Source organism: Terrapene carolina, unplaced genomic scaffold (genome assembly GCF_002925995.2).
Source record: "Terrapene carolina triunguis isolate 2854851 unplaced genomic scaffold, T_m_triunguis-2.0 Scaffold130, whole genome shotgun sequence".
In the NCBI taxonomy this organism is placed as follows: Eukaryota; Metazoa; Chordata; order Testudines; family Emydidae; genus Terrapene; species Terrapene triunguis.
This window is the reverse complement of record NW_020664481.1, coordinates 17,023,283-17,044,756: the sequence shown is the minus strand read 5'-3', so window position 1 is coordinate 17,044,756 and position 21,474 is coordinate 17,023,283. Positions and strand designations below refer to the sequence as shown.

At 44.5% G+C, this 21,474-nt stretch overlaps 1 protein-coding gene, 1 long non-coding RNA gene and 3 other non-coding genes across 5 annotated transcripts; 4 read left to right on the top strand and 1 right to left on the bottom strand.

The window, feature by feature from the left end:
• Nucleotides 1-12,602, bottom strand: LOC112111919 (retinol dehydrogenase 10-like). The gene is made up of 5 exons (XM_024207577.1): nt 12,147-12,602; nt 6,307-6,405; nt 3,391-3,536; nt 780-911; nt 1-118 (listed from the first exon to the last, which is right to left on the bottom strand). Exons 1-5 carry the CDS (start codon nt 12,600-12,602, stop codon nt 1-3), a joined length of 951 nt encoding a protein of 316 aa, XP_024063345.1.
• Nucleotides 12,603-13,491: 889 nt separating this feature from the next.
• Nucleotides 13,492-19,167, top strand: LOC112111774. The gene is made up of 5 exons (XR_002908520.2): nt 13,492-13,527; nt 14,079-14,235; nt 15,201-15,346; nt 17,077-17,122; nt 18,849-19,167. It is a non-coding gene; the product is annotated as an uncharacterized LOC112111774 (long non-coding RNA).
• LOC112111932 lies at nt 13,903-13,994 on the top strand. The gene has a single exon (XR_002908538.2). It is a non-coding gene; the product is annotated as a small nucleolar SNORD12/SNORD106 (small nucleolar RNA).
• On the top strand, nt 14,994-15,085 carry LOC112111924. The gene has a single exon (XR_002908537.1). It is a non-coding gene; the product is annotated as a small nucleolar SNORD12/SNORD106 (small nucleolar RNA).
• On the top strand, nt 17,182-17,275 carry LOC112111938. Its single transcript, XR_002908539.1, has one exon. It is a non-coding gene; the product is annotated as a small nucleolar SNORD12/SNORD106 (small nucleolar RNA).
• Nucleotides 19,168-21,474: the final 2,307 nt, after the last annotated feature.

The following is a 21,474-nucleotide window of genomic DNA, read 5'->3' as shown; positions in this document are numbered from 1 at the left end:
TCATCTTCCTGTTGCTACGAGATGGCGTTTCGCTTCCCTTTGTCTAATAAATGGATGCATGCACTTATCAATACCCAAAAACTTGTGAACAAGAACTTGAACATCCCATGGAAGGAGGCTGGAAATAAAGTTTCAGTAATTAGGAAAAGATGTTAATTTTCTCAGATTATTATTCATTTAATTCTTTTAGGGCCTTGATTCAATCTTTGGACTAGATCTAAATAATGTATTGAAAAGTGAACAAAACTTACCTAAGAGGATATCTATGCTACCTTCTCCATCCAAAGAAAGAAAAAAATCTTGTATGTTACTAATACTATTCTAATATACTAAAATTTTATAAGATTATGGTGGAAAAGCTATAACAGTATTAAACAATCCATCTTCTCCCTGTCAGATCTCAGAACATATTCCCCAAATTGCTAATAGATATGTTGAACATTAAATGTAATGTAGCTGACGATCTGAAGAAGCCTTTGACACAGTATCTTACCTCCATGGTCTTTGCTATTTCAAACATAAGATGTAGGTGTAGCGTCTTGCATATTTAAAACAATCTTTTTTGCAGCGGAAAGAACATGGTTTCCGAAGTAGCAGACCCTGGCCCTATGTAAGGTCAAGAACCTTCTGATACACTTTTCTATTAAATCTGAATGTTCTAGTCATTTTGGGACAGTCCGATAACACTACAGCCAATTATTTCACTTTTAACTGCATCTTGAAACAGTACCATCAAAATGAATTAACGTAGATGCAATTCCCTGAGTGGAAATACTTACTGTTTTAAAATTACTGCAAAGTACATTACTCTGGGGATACATATTGTGGGCTGATTATTCAGTATTCCTTTCATTGCTGTCTTCACACAGTCATCTGGTTTTAATGGAGAGAGAAGAGCATCCAGCTCTCGCCTAGAAAAACAATTGGTAAATGTTTCATTAAGAAAGAAATCAGTAATTTGGGGAAAATTAGATTCTGTATAACCCTTCTGAAACCACCACTGCATAAAGGAAAAGTGTCAACCCTTTCCTTTTAAACCATATTAGGTAGATCCAGGGGAGTTCATAAACCAAGGTGTCTAACCTGTTCTAATTACAGTAAAAGCTGTGTTATCCTGCACTTTATCAACCAGAAAGCTCTTTTAACCGGCATTTCTGATATCTCCCAATACAAATCTTCAATCTAGTAACCGGGACTAGTATACTGCCCAGGAGGTTATGCAATTGCACATTCTGCACTGTATTTTTAGGCAGAAGAGACATAAGCAAGCTGATATCGGGTTTATTCAAAAAAGCCACTTTCAGGGTGTATCTTTACAGATTCAGCCCAATCTCCTACACTGCCTACATCTACAATGATGATTGATGTTGATAATGATGACTGATGCACTGCAAGACCCTGAAGTGCCTTCTGAATCACCAAAGATTAAATTATGTTCAGTATAGTTTTAGTGTTAAGTGTATTTTTAGTGATCTGGGTGTACGCCATGCACTGCCCATAGTGATATGCAGTGTCCTAAGATAACCTACTGTATAGAAAACTTTACCTGTATACACCTAAGTGCTTCAAGAAACCAACCACTCTGCAGTGCAGTACTACTACTGGATTGGTGAGTACCTGTATACTATTTTATACTTTTTTCATTTGATTGTATTCTAATTCTTTGAAAATTGGTATTCCATGGGTCAGTATAACTCTTAGCTAACTAGAATTTTTGACTAACAGGCACCCCCCACCCATTCCCCCAACATGCCCGATAACAAAGCTTTTACTGTATTAGCTCAGATATCACCCTTGTTGGTGATGTACAATGTCAAGTGCTCCTGGCTTAAATGAATTTAAACAATTCTGGCTCCTGGTGAGGATTACTAGCAATAATTGCGGAGTTCTTTATATTATGCTAACATCAAAGGTAACTGTCATTTTTAAGTATCAGAGGGGTAGCCGTGTTAGTCTGGATCTGTAAAAAGCAACAGAGAGTCCTGTGGCACCTTTAAGACTAACAGATGTATTGGAGCATAAGCTACTGCTTCTTGAGATAGTGGATTTACTACAGTGACTGAAAAACCCCTTCCATCACGGTAACAAGTGTCTTACACGGCAGTGGCTTAGCTGCACCTGTACCACTATAGCGTTTGTAGTGCAGACAAGCCATACGTGAGGGTCTCGTACCCAAGCTGTAGTTCATTTTGAACATCTCCACGTTAGTTGAGTTCTGGTCTACTGGGAGCTTGTTCTCTTTGGACAGATGAACTGGGAGCTCAGCATTAAAATTCAGTTATACATGAGCGTGGCTGGAGAGGGGAGGCCTACCTCCAGCCCCTAACCCTGCAAAACACACTTAAAAGGTATGTCACCTTTTGGCTTATGACATTACTTTGGGGGGGGGGGAGGAAATACTATATACCCTGTAGTGTTTCATCACCTGGAATTTTTTATTCTCATATCCTGCGATATTCAGGCCCAATCCCCCTGGTCAGAGAATCATGCACTCTTTGCAAATTCTATACAGGCTAATAGAAATCTTTGCACAAAATTAGTACCTTGCATCCAGGAGCCTCCAGGTGCTTTGCAATTAATGCTCCTGTGATTGTGAAAATAGGTAAATTTGAAGCTAAGTGACTCGTCCAAGATCTCAAAGTGGTAGAGTCAGTAATACAAGAAGGGCATCCTGTCTGCTGGTCCTGTGCTATAATGTGGATCTGATCTTATAAATGGAGAAATCTATTTCAGTATAGGGTTCCTCCCTCTCTTACAGGAAGGTACTCTTTATTTTCATGTGAGTGTATCATTATCCAGTAGGTTCACTCTAGTTTGAAGTGTTTTGTTAATGAGGGAACATGTGAGTACTGACAGCTCCCGCAATTTAGAATTGCCAAAGTTTGCTACAATTTTCCCCTGGTTTCTTGGTCATGTCCAATCATTCTAGATGATCCATTTCTAGCCTGATTCTTCTTACATAAGCTCTCATTTGCATCCACCCCTCAGAGAAAGGCTGGTTCCTATTTTCATTTTTGTAGGCAAGGATTTTACAAGTTCTCTTTACTTTTATCAAGAGATGCCAGCTTTACCTTCTGATTTTGCTGTCTGCCCTTTCTTAAAAAAAGTCCGTGTTCTACACTAGTGATCCAAACTGCTATAATTCAGTAATATTAAGGGACAAGTACGCTGGGCTAATTAAAGGAGAGTTTAATTGCTCCATTATCTGAGCGGCTGAACCAGGGCAGAGTTGCTGCAAGGCTAAACGTTGGGGGTGTCTGCTGATTCTAGTTGTCTATAAAGTCAGCTGGAGGTGTTCTTTCAGGTTCCCTAGCAACTGAGGAACTGACCCCAGTTGCAGCTGGACAGGTGTGATATGTCTGCGAATGAGTCGAATGTAAATGGTTTTACCTGATTCTACATCCAGTGAACATGCCTGTGTCGACAAGATAGGGGCACACCAGGGTAGTCTTCACTCCATTGATTCGCTTGGCTTTCAGCTGATGGCTAAGAGCTTCATGGAATCCAACTACTGCAAACTTGCTCGCACTGTAATCCTGCAGACAATGAGAGGCTTTGGCTAGTGGTAGGTGGGGGAAGAGGCTTGTTCCTCCTGGAAACACTCCCAGGTATTAGATGGCAATTGCTAGCTTAGCTACGGGAGTGCCGGAGGCTGGCTTCTCTGCACAGAGCAGGTTTGCTCATTGAACCAAAGCATTCCAGTGAACCTATGCTGAAAATGGAGACTCTTGTGACCCGCTTAGTTTTCCACATGCCACCTTTCAATATTGTTATGGGTTGGGTTAAAATCTTATTGAAACTGTGATGGATGTGATGCACCCTTAACATAGCTTTAAGAAACAGCTAAAAGGCCCCACCTAAAACAAGGCATAATGGAGTCTGCCCCAAAACTACCACCATGTGGGAAATTAGTGGGTGCTTAGCACGCACCTGCAACCAGCTCCCCCACAATTCACCCCAGTGACTCCTATCTGCTGGCAGCCCTGCCGATCAACTGCTCCCCCTCCTTCCCTCCCAGCACCTCCCGCCCACCGCAATCAGCTCTTCTGCGGCATGCAGGAGGTGCTGGGGGGAGGGGGAGGAGCGGGGACATGGCATGCTCGGGGAGGGGTGGAACTGGGCAGGAAGAGGCAGGGCGGGAGCTTGGGGGAAGAGGTGCAGTGGGGGTGGGGCCTGGGACTGGGCAGGGGTTGAGCACCCCCTGGGAAAGGAGGAAGCCGGCGCCTGTGGGCGGGGGGGGGAGGGGGTTTGACAGGGTAATGTTTAAACATGGGTGGGTGGGACAAACTGAAGTGCAGACAGCAACTGAGAACACACGGAGAGACCAAAGCACAGAAACTGAAGCAAGACGTACTGGGAGAGAGCGAGAGCCAGGACAAGCACGGTGTATGACCCTGGAAGAAACTAGAGAGGGGACTTCTGGGTCTGGTGCTGGATAAAGAAGCTTGAGGCTGTAAACAGAGAAGCTATCCCGTTTTTCGGCTCCTCTTGTGTTAGGAGAAACAGGACTTTATACACTGCTTGATTTTTTTTTTTTAATTTTTTTTTTTTAAGAGCATCAAAGAAAGCACCAGACTCCAACATCAATTTCTGCTCACAGCTGGAACATCCTCTGGGCCTGAGCTTTGACTAGTCAAAAAGAGGTAACAATATTCTGAGCCAAATGATGGTCCCAAGTAAATGGGACACAAGGAGGCTGTCATATGTTTCAGTGAGTTTGGCTGTACTCAAAACATTTTTCCTTTTTAACTCTGATTTAAACTCCTTTCTGATTCACCAAATTGTTCTATAATCTCCTCCATCTCTTTGATCCAGGATAATGTCTTTCTTTGCCCCTGGATAAATGCCTTTTACTAGCAATGCCTGCTGATAAACTGCAGGTGCCAATGAGCTAAGGATGTGATCTAAAACCCAAGGGGAGTCTTTCCATTGGCTTGGATCCAACTCAGAGCCAGGTTTTCATAGCACTTAGATGTGCAGTTTTGCTTGCAAAAAGTGTGCACAATTGTGAGCCTCACTTCCCCTTACAAATCAGGTCAGTGCAGACCTGAGAAGTGAGATGCATTTACACCATCGTTCTTGCTTTTTAAAATCCAACCTCTGCATTAATACTGCTCCTGAAATACTTTGCAAATGCCTAATAAACATTGTCATTGCACTTTAAACAGATGCATAAACCCCCCATATTTATAATGAAGGAAAATCTGTTGGTTTTTCTTAATTTCAGGGACCCCATTTTCCATCCTTTACCTTGTTTGGGCTGTCAGATTGCTTCTGACGGCCTTTCCATTAGCATCTAACATCCTATTTTTATTGTATATTCCAGGTAATTTTCTCTCACACTTGACTTGCCCCCTCCTCAGAGCTTGAGAACATGTTTAGAGGTTTTAGCACCAATAAGCTATTGTGATAAGCAGATCTCTCAATAACCCCCCCCCCACACACGTTTTTAATATGGATAATAGACTGAACTCCACAACACACAAACATTTGAAACATGCTGGGGAAATAATCGGCGTGCTTGCCAAAGCTGACAATTGCTGACATTGAATTTTCATATGTAGGCCAGCTCTTTAACAAAGGTCATCCCAGTCTCAGGAAAACAATGCAACAAACTATGGCTGAGGTTTTCAAATAGAGCTAGGTGCCCAAATACTACTAAATTTCAATGGGATTTGGGTGCCTTAGGTTATAACATTTGGATTTCATTCTGACTGTTCCAAAGTGCTTTAACAGGTAGATATGCATTGTTATCTCCATCTTAAAGATGGGGAAAAACAAGGTGCTGAGATTTGGGAATACAGGACCATGTGTCTAGAAATCCACAAGAAACTCCATACTGACATAACACTTTCCACGTGCCTGTGATGGAGGTAATGATTACTCTCTGCCTTTTACCTATAAGGAAACTGAGGCTGGAAAGGATTAAGTAGCTTGCCCAAGGCCCCCCAGAATCCGTGTAAGAGGTGGTATTAGAACTCAGGAGTGCTGTGCTTGGGCCACTAACCTACACCCCTCCCTAGTGATGCCTTCTGTTTTATCAACCACATTTTTGGGGGGAGGAACACCCATGAAATTAATTACAACTGAAAAGTAAGGCTACGATTTAATCACGGGTATTTTTAGTAAAAGTCATGGACAGGTCACGGGCAAGAAACAAAAAATCACAGTACTTGACCTGTTCATGACTTATACCATAAATACCCCTGATTGAATCGGCGGGGGGGGGGGGGGCTGCAGCACCAGCTGCCGAGGGGAGGGGGAGTGAAAGGAAAGCACACACTTTGGTGATCTATAGCTACTGACCGCCATACAAGCTGTTGCAAAGAGGCCCAAGGATCCTGCTATCGTCACAATGTGACCATGGTCCATCTCCATCATTCTTGGAAGGAAAGCCTTGACAGTCTGTATGGACAGAAGGAAGAGAGCTTATTCATGTGCACCATTCGCCTATTACACTTGCACATCTAAGAGAGTGGGTACAAAGCTCCAAGGTCTGTTTTGCTGATGCGCTGCTAGGACACGTTTATTTCTATTCTTAGCTGCAGATTAAAAGACTCATGGCTCAACTATTACTGCAGAGAAGCAGCTGCTTTTACTCGCCCTTATTCCATTATGTGGACTAGATGATTTTTAGGCATTTGCAATTTCCTTATTCCGAATGGTCCATGTTTCTGATTTGGCAGCTGCATGGAGATTTTCCCAATGTGCAGTAAAGATGCTGGCGGGTGTATTTTTATGAACATTCCACACAGCCACTTAGCAGCGTTGCTGATTTCAGATGAGAGATTTTTCATGGCTTTCAAGTCAACGATGCATGTGATTTAACATGAGGCAGCTAGGAGAGATGGGCTTGAGCTGTAAAATTACAACCTGGATTGGAACTTGCCCAATGTTTGGGGGTGTTTGGCTCTGTAGTTTTGGTTTAGCTTCTTATATTACATAGAGGCCAAAGCTGCTGTTTTGATCTCAACTCCATCCAAGTTTGGGATAGTTCAGATCCAGGGTTCTGGTTCAAGCCCATATCTAGCAGTTGACCATTTACATGCTAAACACTTAAGGATCCCGCAGAAACCAGTGTGGTCAGTTTTGGCAACTCAGACATTTTTCTTGTTTTATTAACTTTTATTTGGGCACTTGAGCAAAAGAATGACAGTCTGCCAGGTACAGGGCGTTCACATTTAGAGAGTGTTGAAAACGCATCCCTTTAATGTTCAGCTGCAAATGAAGATTTTCCAGATTGTAGAGTAGTGGCTCTCAACCTTCCCAGACTACTGTACCCCTTTCAGGAGTCTGATTTGTCTGGTGTACCCCCAAGTTTCACTTCACTTAAAAACTACTTGCTTTACAAAATCAGACATAAAAATACAAAAGTGTCACAGCCCACTATTACTGACAAATTGCTGACTTCCTTCTTGTTACCATATAATTATAAAATAAATTTATTGGAATATAAATATTGTACTTACATTTCAGTGTATAGTATATTAGAGCAGTATAACGTCATAGTATGAAATTTTAGTTTGTACTGACTTCGCTAGTGCTTTTTATGGAGCCTGTTGTAAAACAAGGCAAATATCTAGATGAGTTGATGTGCATCCCCTGGAAGACCTCTGCGTTGCAGAACCACTGTTGTAGAGCTCTGAGAGTATTAGCATACCGTGGACAGCAATGAGAGCATCAGTGTAATTCAGGCCGCCAGCAGCCTTGTAACCATCCCGTTGGCTAGAGCCTCTCTGCACAGGCTTAGACAATAGAGTGGTTCCAATGCCAGCAGCCACTCCTATCATTGCTCCCACTGGTGGGGAGACACTGTCAGGAGAACAACCACCTCTAATGTAGACAAAGCTAAAATGCTAAATGCAGACGCAGCCTAGAAGCATCTTTACCTTGTAGTGCTGTGCCAAAAGCATCCATGCCAAGAGAGTGCGCACTCTGACAACTGTCTGCTGTCACTTGGGAGACGTGTTCTGTTGGGTAATGCACTGATAAATGGCTGGGATCCAGCAAAGCTTTCATAAGCTGGCTGGAAGCCAGTGAATCTCTCAGAGAGGAGCTCTGTCTGCATCCAAAAGTGAAAAACAATGGGAGCTGAGGTGGCTTCTGACCATTTATTATGCATTTACAAACTTTACTCTGCCTTCATAAGGGCCCTGCTACAATCAACCCAAAGTGAGTTAAGAAACCATATTTAAACACTGCTCCAGCCAAAGAGATTTCTATGAAAATATCTGAATGTTACCCAGGGAGATTAAGTTAATCCAGCCAAAATAGCTGCGTCTCATGTGTTTGATTATCCTAGGCCCTCCCACTTTCCCTATCCTGCCAATTTAGGAAACACTGATGCCCATTTAAAGTTTCTTTTCGGTTGCACATGTGAGATGGTTTTGCTGTGTAACAAGATTAGTTTTCACTGCAATCCTCTTAAAATGTCCTTCCTCTGATTGTCTTTTCATCTTTCAGTGCTGTGAAACCAGGATTAATGGGGATCCAGACCTCATTCCCCAAGTCCTGGCTGATAAGCTACTTTCCAGAATTAGCTGCCTACAAACATAAGTCATACTGAACAATAATTACCAGAATTTAAATGGGCATTTTTATAATATAATGTTTTGCATAACGCCTATATGCACTCAGCACTTTATCTCCATATGATCCCTCTAGATAAGGAGGTGGGTGAAACCGCATAGGTTAGGTTGTCTCTGAGAGAGTGAGCACAGAATACCTCATGTGGGTTTCTCCTCTGGCTAGCTCTGTAGAGAGAATTGGTATATTTTCATATCCTAGTTCACACATTCGCAGGATGTCTTCTTGCACTCTTGTCAGATTTTAAATAACATCCTTAAACCATCCACTAGGGTTTCAGGACATACTTTTCTTCAGCTTGGCTTTGATTTGGCTGCTGTCACAAGAATCTCAATTATGAAACATAGGCTGATTGGTTGGTTAAAAAACCAGTGTGGCAAGTCAAATTGTGCTAAAGCTTCCTGTAACTTGGTAGATCTGAGCAACCAAATGGCTATATTTGGTTACTCAGCAGAACCAATGTTCATTTTACACAGAGAGAAACTGAGGCACGGAGTGGTTACATAAGTAAGAGCTATAGAGGGAGTCGTCAGCACAATGGGATGTGAAACCCAGGACTGCTCACTTCCTAATCCTTTGTTTGTTCCAGTAGATCACTCTGCTTCTCAAAGCTCGTAGACCTGAAGCCAAGACATGAATGGGGAGGGTTCCTCAGCTTTCCCCCTTGCTGTGCTGTGTTGCACTATCCCTTCAACACCACCTCTTTTGTTGTTGATCTTAGCCTGGCCACCAGAGGAGGTTTCATTCACCAGGGAAATTTTGGGAAGCAGCTCAGAGTTCCACCTTGGAAACCACCCTGTCATGTATATGTTATCAAGGGATGGGATGGGAACACTCCGCTTGGCTGACCTTTCTAAACATGAACGGCTGTGCTTGCACTGCCCAAGCAATGCAGATTGAGAAATACTTTCAGTGTGTTTTCACAGATGCCATGTGGCCCTCTCTGTCAAAGTACTTCTGCAACAGATGGATGACCATTCAGTTCTCATGACTAAGGTGAATCTATGGATATAAAATCACTGATGCAGCCATGTCTGAGTGTGCCATTTATGAGACAGATTGTTCTCATTTGAGACAGATGCCTTTCTCTTTGGAAGCGTTGTTACTTAGTGGAGAAATATTTAAAGGGATCTTATCAAGACTTCAAAGCCTGGGAAATTCAATCTGACTTAATCTTTGGCCATAAATTAACACTTTTATGTTGAGTAAAACTAATTCAAAATTTTGGTTTTATAGATTTGGAAAACTGGAATTTTTTTTTTTATTTTAATTTTTTTGCCTGGACTCTGCTTAGGGTGAGTTTGAGAGTTTGTAATGAATGAATCAGGGACTGTAGTTTTTTATTCTGTTTGTCCAGCAGCTAAGGGGCTCCTGGTCCAAGACTGGACTTCCTACATGTTACTATAATAAAAAAAAATATGGAGATATACCTATCTCATAGAACTGGAAGGGACCCTGAAAGGATAGAGTCCAGCCCCCTGCCTTCACTAGCAGGACCAAGTATTGATTTTGCCCCAAATGGCTCCCTCAAGGATTGAACTCACAACCCTGGGTTTAGTAGGCTAATGCTCAAGCCACTGAGCTATCCCTCCCCAATAATACAATACAGTAATACAAATAATAAATAATAACAATCCTTGGAGAGAACCCAAAATAGAAAAATCAATCCACTCCTGAACTGTGTCCCATGGGACCCTGAGGTTCTGCATAGTGTAAACTGTAAAATATTTGATCATAAACAATTACGGAGTCTATTCTCTCATGTAGGAAGGGTTGTGATAATTTACTGGGTTTGGATTCAATGCTCTGATTTTCTAATGTTTTGGTTCAGAAAATACGAGCATGAGAAGCTTGCCACATTGTATCTGATCTCTCTCTCTCTCTCAATAACCAGTGCAGGATGCTTCAGAGGAAGGGATAAACCCACCACAGTGGGTACCAAACTAGTAATACTAATCAATGGGGGTTATCTCTGTTCTCTGTTGGTGACCTTATCCAGCCTTGGAGTACAATGACTGATTGCCATTGCTTTTAATTTTAGCTAGGGAATAGCTGCTCCAAATGTAATTTTTATGCTAAATTTCATCTTGGACTAATAAAATGACAAATAAAATGTATAACCACCTAGTCTAAAAATGAGAGAATAATATACAGACCTGAAGGAATACAGGTGCTAGTGTGATCTAGACTGGATCAGGTACAGGACTCAAATACCTGGATTCTATTCCCAGTTTTTTCATTGCATTTGTATGCCGTTGGACAAGTCACTTAACTTCTCTGAACCTTACATTTTCCCTTCTGAGATAAATGATGCTCATCCAACTTTGCAAAGTGCTTTGAGATCTATTGATAACCTTGACTCAAATCTTTGGAATTTCTTGTACTGCAAATATTGAACTCTAGCAGTGAGTAGAGGGGTCTTCCCAATGAAAAGGGAATCTCAACCTGTCTCCAAAAAGGTTAAGAAGGAACTAATATTTCAAATGTTAAACTGGCCATGTGATGCCAGGACCCATTTAGAAGGCAGAGATTGTGGTAAATATCCCCCTTCTGATGCTTGTCTCAACAGGATGTGTCCACTTCAAGGTCTAACTGGATGCTATGAGTTATAGAACCCTGCAAATCTATGGATATCCACGGACCATTTTTGCAGAAAGTGGATCGAATGCAGATACAACCGTACAGGGCTCTGATCACCAGCAGTGCCTGGCCTGTGGCATCCGGCTTGGGCAGCCTGGGTGGTGCAGCGCGCTCGGGACCGGTGGTCAGTGCTGGGGGGCACCCACTTGCTGCACCGCTTCCTGTCTAGCAGCTCGGGTCTCTTGGACAGTGACAGCGTCCCCACCGTGGGGATTGGAGTGGGTGGGGCTCCAGCACCCCACCCCTCCACCCCATTGTGATGCAATGCCCTCCTGCTGCCATCACTCGCGAGCCCCTAGTAGCAGCACGCGATGCACTGCCCCTTCCCCTCAGCCCACCACTCTGAGCCGCCCCTTCTCCTTGAGACATCCCACTGTCCAAAGTCAGACAGTAAATTAACAGCACCCAAATACAGGGAACCCACCCTGTCCCAAATCCCTGAACAAATGGATGGGTTCTGCTCCAGCATGTCCTGAAGGGCAAGACTTTTGCCTTCAGGGATAAAGGGGTGGGTGAATTCCCAAGTAGAGGGTCCCTACTGCATCTCCCACCGCTCTGGACTCTGTAGTTCACTTCTGTCGTTGGTCTAAAATAGGCCATATCGGTTGCCTTCAGGACGTGCTGGAGGGTGAGAAGTAAGAGTCAGTCCCAGTCACAAAGAGGAAGAGCTTGTCTCTTTCACTAACAGAAGTTGGTCCAATAAAAAACATCCTCATCCACCTTGTTTCTAATAAAGAGCATAAATAGATAAGTGAAAGAGGCACACTGAGGTAAAGTGACTTCTCTAGGGTTAGACAGCAGGTCAGAGGCAGAGTAAGGAACCGAAACCGGCGCTTGCTTCCAAGCCTGTGCCCGACGTACAAGGGCACCCTGCCTCTCAATCATCTTATACTTGGTTTTTTGCACTAAATGACACTTACCCAGAAATGCGCATGGCAGTTAGTCTTCATGGTCCTTTCCAGAATTTCATCTGAGCACTGCAAGATTGGTTTCCCTGCTACAACCCCAGCATTATTTATCAGGACGGTGACATCTCCCACCTCCCGACGCACTCTCTCTGCAGTGTTATAGACGTCCTCTCGCTGGCTCACGTCACAGGTGTAAGCATAAGCCTTGGCTCCCAGCTCCCTCACCTGCACCACAGTCTTTTCATTACCATCTGTGTCTATATCCCACAGGACAAGCGTCGCACCTCTTTGGGCGAGTTCTAAAGCAAAATGCCGACCCAGTCCTCTTGCACTGGCCGTACCTGTTATTAAACATATTTCATTGGTGACTCTTTTCTCGGTGGGCCTCTTTATCCACCGCAGAAGGGACTGGATTATATAGCCCACAACTTTAGCTGTGAGGAGCAGAAAATCTATAAGCACACCCATTGTTTCTTTTCTTTTAAAATAGGAGCAGTCTGTGGAACGCCAATGTAGTGACGGCCTCAGACAGCACAGTCCAGAAAGGATATATAGGGAAATGCTGGATTAAGAGATTATACAGGCCTGCCACCGCTACCAATAAGTGAGAGGGATCTGTACTATAATGGAGGCATTAGGAGCCTGATCCTGCAAGGTGCTAACTGCCCTTGATTCTCATTGACTTCACCAGGAATTGAGAGCACTCAGCAGCTTGCGGCAGGATCAGGCCTTAGATTTGCAGCTCAAGGATTTACTGAACGTGTAACAGTTGGGGAGCGTTTCATTTATGAAACGTTGCACAAGCTTGAACTCTTGAGTTCCACAGTTGCTGCCCTGAAACCACTGCACTGATGTGCTAAATGTCAGAGTCCTGCCTGCTTTTGACGCGAAAACTGCCATTAGTGCAAAGCACTGGCCTGGAATGAAACAGGCACGCTGCTTTCCAGGACCCGTTACACTTTCTCTTTGCTGTCTTTGCCCAGACTCCCGCCCGGTGGTCTCAGGCCCACCTGGGCACAGGACCTGCTTGATGGGGTTTTACCAACCCAGACCCGTCCTGGTGTGTGGCTGCCTTAGAGAAGGGACAAACCAGACCCTTTAACTCCAGGCCCATCTCCTCCTCCTACAAACCGTGGGCAGGCGGTCGTGGGTTGCACAACCGCTCAGCCTTTCTGTGTCTGACTGGCCAGCGGGGAGGGAGCCCGATTAGCGAGCGCCCAGAGCGGTGAGCCCTGGCGTGCTGAAACGAGCATGGCCCGACACAGACAGCTCCTCGGGGACTACATTTCCCAGGTATCCGTGCGTGGAGCATGCGCAGTCAGGCACAGTCCACTATATAAGGGCGTGCTGCGGGCAGGCGCTCCCTTTTTCGTTCCGTTCGCTGAGAGTAGTGGTGAGTGGCTTGTGCGGGGTGGGGGCTGCGTACAATCCAGTGCCATCCGCGGCCGTCCGCGCAGGTGCCTGTTCCCTGTCCAGCTCCAGCAGTGCCTCGCAGCCCCTACTGCTGTACTCGGCCTGTATTGATGGGGTGTCCCCTCTGGAGGGGCCGCGGGGATCCGGCTGCATCTCGGCCGCGCCCTGCTGCCTTGGGGAGTCCTTCGCTAGCGGCTGCCTCTGCTGCTCCAGCCTGCTCTCTCGCTGGCCGCCACCCCCCGTTCTCCAGCAGACGGTCGCTCCCCCTGGAAGAGGGCCCGGGGGTGTCTGGCCGCTGACCGGGTTGGCCGCTCTCTGCTCCCCAGCCAGGGGTTCGCCCGCAGCCCGGGGTCTCGCTGGTGCACGTGATGACTAAAGCTTTTTTCCCCATCAGAGCGACAGTGTTGATTTCGCTGCTCTAAGCCAGATTGGGTCTGATGCACCAGCCCGGGGAGGCGGCCTTTGCTTTGCTCCCGCCGGATGGTCAGCGAGACTAAATCTCTTTCGCCTCTTCGGTCTTCTGCTTCTCAGGTCCACCAAGCAGGCGCGAGCAACATGTGCTGGAGACCTGGCCTGGTAGAGCAAGGCCAGGCGCGGCCCCAGGATAGAACCAACAGGAAGCACCGGTGCTCTGATTATGACCCCACTGTGTCCATTGCCCCCTGTGACCCTCATGGAGGAGGCAGCGGTAAGTCCGTCTATGAATAAATACCCTTCACTGCTGTTTTACAAGTTTTTGTTTCTTGGTGCCTGCATGTAAATACTGTGTGAAGCTTTGCTTAGGGTAGCCCAGGTGGGGGTGGCTGTAGCTTGCACTCCACGTTTGCTAGTTAGGTGGACTAAGCAGTCATTGTACAGACAGAACAAAAATGGTCTTTCCTCAAAGAATACTCTGTATGGCCCTCTCCATGGTAAATTGTCATACCCCAAACCACCATTGCCCCAGCCAACAGATATAAGCCACTCTTATTTTGCATCCTTTTTGCCACTTTCTCTGTCCAATATCTTTTGCTATCTTAGGCTCCCATTTTTAAAGTGCTGCTCTTTTGCCAACCCTTGTCCCTATCTGCTCCTGTAACGCTGCCGTTTCATTTTTTCCCCCTTGTTTCTCAGTATGTTTTTTCCCTTCCCCACATGTGACCAAACAACCGGCTTCTGTATCTTAAGCTTGCATAGCACCTACCACTGTAACATCTAAGGTGCTGCAGTCTCTAATTTAGATGGGTGCTAGGTGCTCACAGTTTTCTGGCTGAAACATGTAACTGGTATTCTTATGGCTGATTTATTAAAAAAGTGAAGTGCAGTTGAATGCCAACCTAATGTGCAGATAACCAGTTAGCTACATAGGTCACATGTGTCTGTCTTGCTGAATCTGCATGCAAACTAGGGTGTCATTTGCATGCTGCCCTGGCACTTCCCTCCAGCTCACTCTGGAGCTGAGATCTCGCTGGTGTACGTGATGACTAAACTTTTTTCCCCATCAGAGCGACAGTGCTGATTTTTCATTGCTTTAGCCAGATTCAGTCTGATACACCATCAGGGAATGGCCCCTTCTCCTCTTCTCTCCTTCCCTCCTCCTCCCCCCCCCCCCCCCCCCCCCCCCCCCCAACACACACTGTAGTTAATCCCACCCCGTGGCTTTGTACATTTTAGGTCCATGGCAGCAATGTGGAACAACATGAGCCTGGGATACCTGGCTCACTGAGAGAAAGGTGACATGGTGACCTGAAGTAGACTTGGAAAGAGTGGCCACTGCCCTGGTTAACAAGCCACTTGTGAGCCATTAATAGGGGAGAGTGGTAAGTTTCTGAATAAATATCTTTCAGTATATGACAGCAATCACAAATAATTTCTCCCTACAAGGGAGAGACTGGCTTTAAACACAGTCATGTGTCCCACTTACTTATTATGGTAGTGCATAAGGGCCAATTGAGAATGGGGCCCCATTATGCTAGTCACTGTACCAACAATAGTAGACAGATGCTGCCCTGAAGAGTTTACGCTCTAATAGACAAGACAGACATTTATTTAATCCTTCACCCTCTCAGGCTAGAAGTTTGTGCATAGTGCCTCCCAAGTAGGAGTGACTGCAGCCTTTGCTTTTAAACATTCTGTTTAGGTATCATTTAAAAAAAAACAAACAAACAAAAAACCCTTTCGCTTTGGATGCATCCTTTCTACAGAAATATCTCGTCCCTCCATTGCCCCCACATGTCTGTAGCTGACCAAGTCTGCCAGCCTTAGACATTGGTGGCAAATACTGCATGTAAACAGCAGTGCATGTTCAGTGGTGAGGAACATGAAAAGCCAGGGCCCAGCCAATCCACCATTGCTCAGGTTGCTGGATGGCAATGGGCACATAATTGATTGGGGGTCATTAAGCTTTGCAAATGGTACGTGAATGGGAACATATGTGGAAGTCTGGGAGCATTGAGAAATGTCTGTAAATGCATGACCCATGAAATGCAGGCCAGTCAAGGGTGGAAGGAAAGGGTTTGCTGCTCATGTGTGTTGTGTTCTGTGGACACCTGAAGAGCTCTGTGAATCTTGAAAGCTTGTCTGTCTCACCAACAGAAATTGGTTCAATAAAAGAGATTACCTCGCCCACCTTGTGTCTCTTGCATCCTGTTAGGCAGATCCCATTGTGATAGCTTAATAGTTTGTCATGGGATGGAATGGGTAAATGCTAGAATGAGCAGGGGACCAGAAGTATATTGCAGGAACAGCTCCATAATATCAGAGAGGTAGCCCTGTTAATCTGCATCCACAAAAATGAGGAGTCCGGTGGCACCTTAGAGACATACTTATTTGGGCATAAGCTCTCGTGGGTAAAAAAACCCACTTCTTCAGATCCATACGTCTGAAGAAGTGGGGTTTTTACCCATGAAAGCTTATGCCCAAATAGCTTCATAGTGGCTCTGTCCAAGTCTGTAAATAAAGGTGAACAGCAAAGCCAATGTGAGTTCCCAGGTTTAGGTAGAGTAACCCGTGTGGCCTAGTTACCAGCATTGCATAACAGTTTATGGAACCAGACTTATGATGATGGTGGTGCCAGGTACAGAATTTTCAGGGCCATTGTGGCTGTGCAGACAGCCAGGGCATGTGATAGCTAGTGCATCTGTATATAGCGTGAAGGCAAAAATTGCAGCACCTGAGGTGTGCTGTGATTGGTGCTGTGTGCATAAAGAGATCACATGCGAACACTACCGAGTACATCAAGCCTTAATAGAAAGGTTTTGTTCAAATAATGACTTGATAATTCATTGAGTGGATTTATTGATGGCATAAAGTAGTAAGTCTTCTCTCCCGTATTGCTGTTAAAATTGTTTCATAATTTGATACTTGTTCTTAGCAATTCAGTTAGATTACTAGTGGCACTCAATGTGGAATATAAAATAAACCTTTGTCATTCAAATGCACCCACTTACTGCTCTGTAGATCATAGACTTTCTAAGATGCAGATTGAATATTTTAAATGCCAGCAGCCCTTGAAAGTCATTAATTCTCCTGTACAATATCTCTCTTGCAGGGACTATTATGTTGTCCATGGACATAGACTTGAGGATCTTCTAAAGGTAAACTGGGGTTTTAATTTTTTGCAAAAAAGTGTTTGACAACCTGAAAGGCGTGTCATTCTGTGGAATGTGATGACTTCAAACTTTTTTCCCCATCAGATCGGCAATGCTGACCAAAACTTGCATTTTAGCCAGGCTGTCTGATTCCACAGATGCAGAGATGCTTTCCCTGTTCATGTTGCTGTGTAAATACCAATTACAGATAGCACTCCATACCCAAGGCCTGTATGTCCAAAATGATTGCACATAAATGTAGACTACTTTGAAGGCAGGCAGTAATTGAGGGTGCTCTTTGCACACATCTCAATAACACTTGAAGATAGTTTATATATAGTCACCAACACGTGTAACACACATTAACTCAGGGGTCGGCAACCTTTCAGAAGTAGTGTGCCGAATTTTCGTTTAATCACTCTAATTTAAGGTTTTGCATGCCAGTAATACATTTTAATGTTTTTAGAAGGTCTCTTTCTATAAGTCTGTAATATATAACTAAACTATTGTTGTATGTAAAATAAATAAGGTTTTTAAAATGTTTAAGAAGCTTGATTTAAAATTAAATTAAAATGCAGAGCCCCCCGGAGCGGTGGCCAGGACCCGGGCAGTGTGAGTGCCACTGAAAATCAGCTTGCGTGCCGCCTTCGGCACGCGTGCCATAGGTTGCCTACCCCTGCATTAACTGATCGGTATTGACCACAATCCATGTTTTTATGGGCCCTGCAGAGACTGCTGTACCAGATGTAGGTCATTGGCATAGCTGACTGTAAAAATAGCTTGTGTGCTATTACTGCTGTGTTAAAAGTGACTGAATTTATTTTTTGGGGAGAGGGGTATGGCTGGGGTTTCTGCTCTTTTCACTTGTTTATGATGTGTTTGTGGGTGGGTCATCAGCAGACTTTTGTAAGTACTTCAGGTCCCATCCAGCCTGAAAGACTGAAGGTGGGTCAGGTTTTAAAAAGGTATTAGATGCCTAAAGATGCAGACAGGTGCCTAGTGGAATTTTCCAAAGCACCTACCATTTAATTCCCATTTGAAATCAATGGGCATTAGGCATCTTGGTGCTCTTGAAAATTATAAATTCTGCTTAGGCACTTAAATCCCCTTTAGTGATTAGTGCTCATGTCACAGGACTTGTGGGGTGGAAAGCTCAATTAAGAGGGGAAAAGGATATTTATTCAAAATTACTTTGAAACTGGTCTTAACAGCAAATTTAACTTTAGTGAGTAAAAAGAGCTTTTGTTTAAGATTATTATTGTGCGCCTCAACTCTTCATTCAAGGTGTTTGCCTCCTTTATACACTTCCCTTCATCAAGCCCAGGAAATGGCCCTGGTTTTCTTGCTTGCTTTTTTTTTAACCTTGGAAACAATATCTTAAAACAGAGGGGACTGAAAAGTTCAATCTGTTGTGAAGAAGCAAACAGTTGTCTTAATTTTTCCAAAATCTTTAAACATAATGAACTGAAAAAGCAGATTTATGTGGGTGTCTTGCTGTACTAAGTTTGCATTTACTGCTGTAGCTGCATTGGGTCTTAAGATGCTCTAAGTGATATGGAGGGAGAAGTAGCTGTTCCTTATTTTAGCTTGTGGAGAACACAAACACACAAGGTTGAATCCTGGCTCAAACTCCCATGTGTCACTCCTAGAAGTGCAAAGTGACAAGAACTGCTTTAACTGTCTGTAAAATAGGCAGAGTTCATGTGACTAAATCTTGACTTTCCCTTGACAGGTGAAGGAGTTTTCAATGTCAGCACGAAGCAGAAGTTGCCCTGTGAAGTAGCAGAAAGCTCTCCTGTTAATATTGCGAACATTTGCCAAAGTGACAGCAAAATATCCCGAGTCTAGGCTGTTGTATCCACATTGCTCTGCAATGACTTCATGGTCAAGCTTCCCTCTTTCTGTGTGGAGTAAGAAATACTGCATGTCCTGCCTCCTTAAGAGATGCCTAGGGGCTTTAGTAATTTATTGTCTCAAAGCTCATGAGCCATTTCATTGGAAAGGATTGACCATCTATGGACCTTGACGTCTTTTTATGCAGTAACATACTGTGTCCATAATGGCTGTATTCACCCCCATGTAAGCTGGGTTCAACCCATTGCTGTAATGTGGAAGATTATGATGTACTAAAAATCATTAAAAGTACTGAGGTAACTTCTTAAATGGATTGAAGTGTGTGCTTCTGTATATGAATGGGAAGGTTGTGTGGTTAAGCAGAGCCTGGGTCTCTAGACATCAGGGTTCAAATCTGAGCTGTGCTAAGTAGATTTCCTGTTGGATCTTAGCCAAGTCATTTGATCTCCCGGCCTCAGCACCCCATGTGTAAAATGGGGATTATGCTTCCCTATGTTGTGAAGAAAAATCCATTTGTGTTTGAGGTGCTCAAATACCACAGTCGTGGAGATGACCAAATACCTCGATAGCCTGTTCTAGACATGGGTGAATGCAGACCCCAGGCATAAGGTGATGCCAGTATCTTGAGAAGCTTTTAAATGGTTACATTGGGGAAAATACCCAACTGTCGGTTTGTTTTCAGACACATAAAACTACCCCTCAATCATCCTCCTTGGAGACACCTTTCTTAAAACCTACTTTGCATGGTATTCTGACACAGCTGAGTGCTCTAAAAGCTGTTTAGGTTTTGTTGGGCTATTTACTTTACAGATCTGGATGGTCATCAAATAAATGCACCTGGGAAGCTAGGAGTTGCTTACTGACAACTTAGGAGAGCCAGAGCCTCAGTTGCAGTAAGAAACTAAAGGGAACAAGGTTCTGGGGCCTAGTCAGTACGTACTGCCTTAGAGCTGGTAATTCATCCTGCACCGGTATCAGGGACCGGTGTAGCAGTGTTAGTCTGTATCCACAAAAACAACAAGGAGTCCAGGGGCACCTTAAAGGGCTGGTCTACACTGGGGGGGATCGATCTAAGATATGCAACTTCAGCTACATGAATAGTGTAGCTGAAGTCAACGTATCTTCGATCGACTTACCTCACGTCCTCACGGCGCAGGATCGATGGCTGCGGCTCCCCCGTTGACTCCGCTTCCGCCTCTCGCTCTGGTGGAGTTCCGGAGTTGACAGGGAGCATGTTCAGGGATCGATTGCTACCTGTTGATCCGGCGGGTAGTGAAGACGTACTCAAAGATTAACAGATGCCTCTGAAGAAGTGAGGTTTTTTTACCCACGAAAGCTTATGCCCAAATAAATCTTAGTCTTTAAGGTGCCACCGGACTCGTTTTTATCCTGCACCAGGTGGTTTGCATGCTTTGGGGCTGCTGTGGTAGCCAGACTTGCAGTGAAGCCTTGTGTTCTTAGTGTCTTGGCTCCCTCATCTCCCTGCTTCTGACACATGGTATTGGTTAAGGGTATGTCTACACTATGGCAACAATGTTGGCATAATTATGCTGGCAAAGGGTTTTTCTGTTGCTGTAGCAACACCTCCCTGAATGTGGGTAGCTCTGTTGACAGCACTCTCGCATAGCTATAACATCTCTGATGTAGTTTTTTCACTCTCCTGACCAATGCAGCTATGCTGATAGAACTTCCATGTGTAGACTAAGCCTCAGAGCAGATAGGGCTTAGTAAGGGTGGGCATACTGCAGAGCACCTGTTGCCAGCTTTTCCTCTCCACATTTGTCTGTCTCCCCATTCAACTCCTGGAGTGTCTCAGAAGAGAACAGTGCCCTTGGGGTGGCAGTCTCCCTTTTCTAGCTGGATCTGTTTGTATCTCTACCCCTTGAGTTGGAGTGGAGAAGCTAGCCTGAAGGCATTCTGTGCAGTTGCTGCACTTTTCCCTCATTTCTTTTGACTTGCACAGAAATAAAACGAGGCCCCTTCAAGGCGAATAGCTGCTGCTATAAATTACAAAACACAATAAGCCTACACAACTCTGCCTAAATCTCATTTCCCCTTAAGAGCTCTGTTCTGTAGATGCAGCCAGGTGACTTCAGAACTGAGAGAAAATCCAAGGCCCTTCAGAGAAAGGTCTAGGGTCAGCCCCCCTCATAAATCCAGGGGAATCTAGCTCTGTTGCCTCTGCTGATCCTAACTGTCTGACAGGAGGAAGATGACATATTTAGTGATTGCATTTGCTAGTTCTGGCTTGTAGAACCATTTCTTTAGTGAAATGGAGGCACTTAAATACTGCAGCTTTCTACCCCCATCTTGCTGACACTTGTCTCAGACCTCCCAGGCTACCTTTAATACAGATGCATATAGTGCATACTAAGGGTACATCTACACTACAGGGGGGAGTCGATTTAAGATACGCAAATTCAGCTACGTGAATAGCGTAGCTGAATTCGATGTATCACAGCCGACTTACCCCGTTGTGAGGACGGCGGCAAAATCGACTTCTG

Excerpts from the sequence above, each read along its gene's own strand:
- LOC112111919 (XM_024207577.1), bottom strand. The coding sequence starts at position 12,602 with ATGGGTGTGCTTATAGATTTTCTGCTCCTCACAGCTAAAGTTGTGGGC. Across the intron at positions 6,406-12,146 it reads ACTGCCATGCGCATTTCTGG|ACTGTCAAGGCTTTCCTTCC; the intron begins GTAAGTGTCATT and ends CTGTCCATACAG. Across the intron at positions 912-3,390 it reads TTCACTGGATGTAGAATCAG|GCGAGAGCTGGATGCTCTTC; the intron begins GTAAAACCATTT and ends TTGTTTTTCTAG.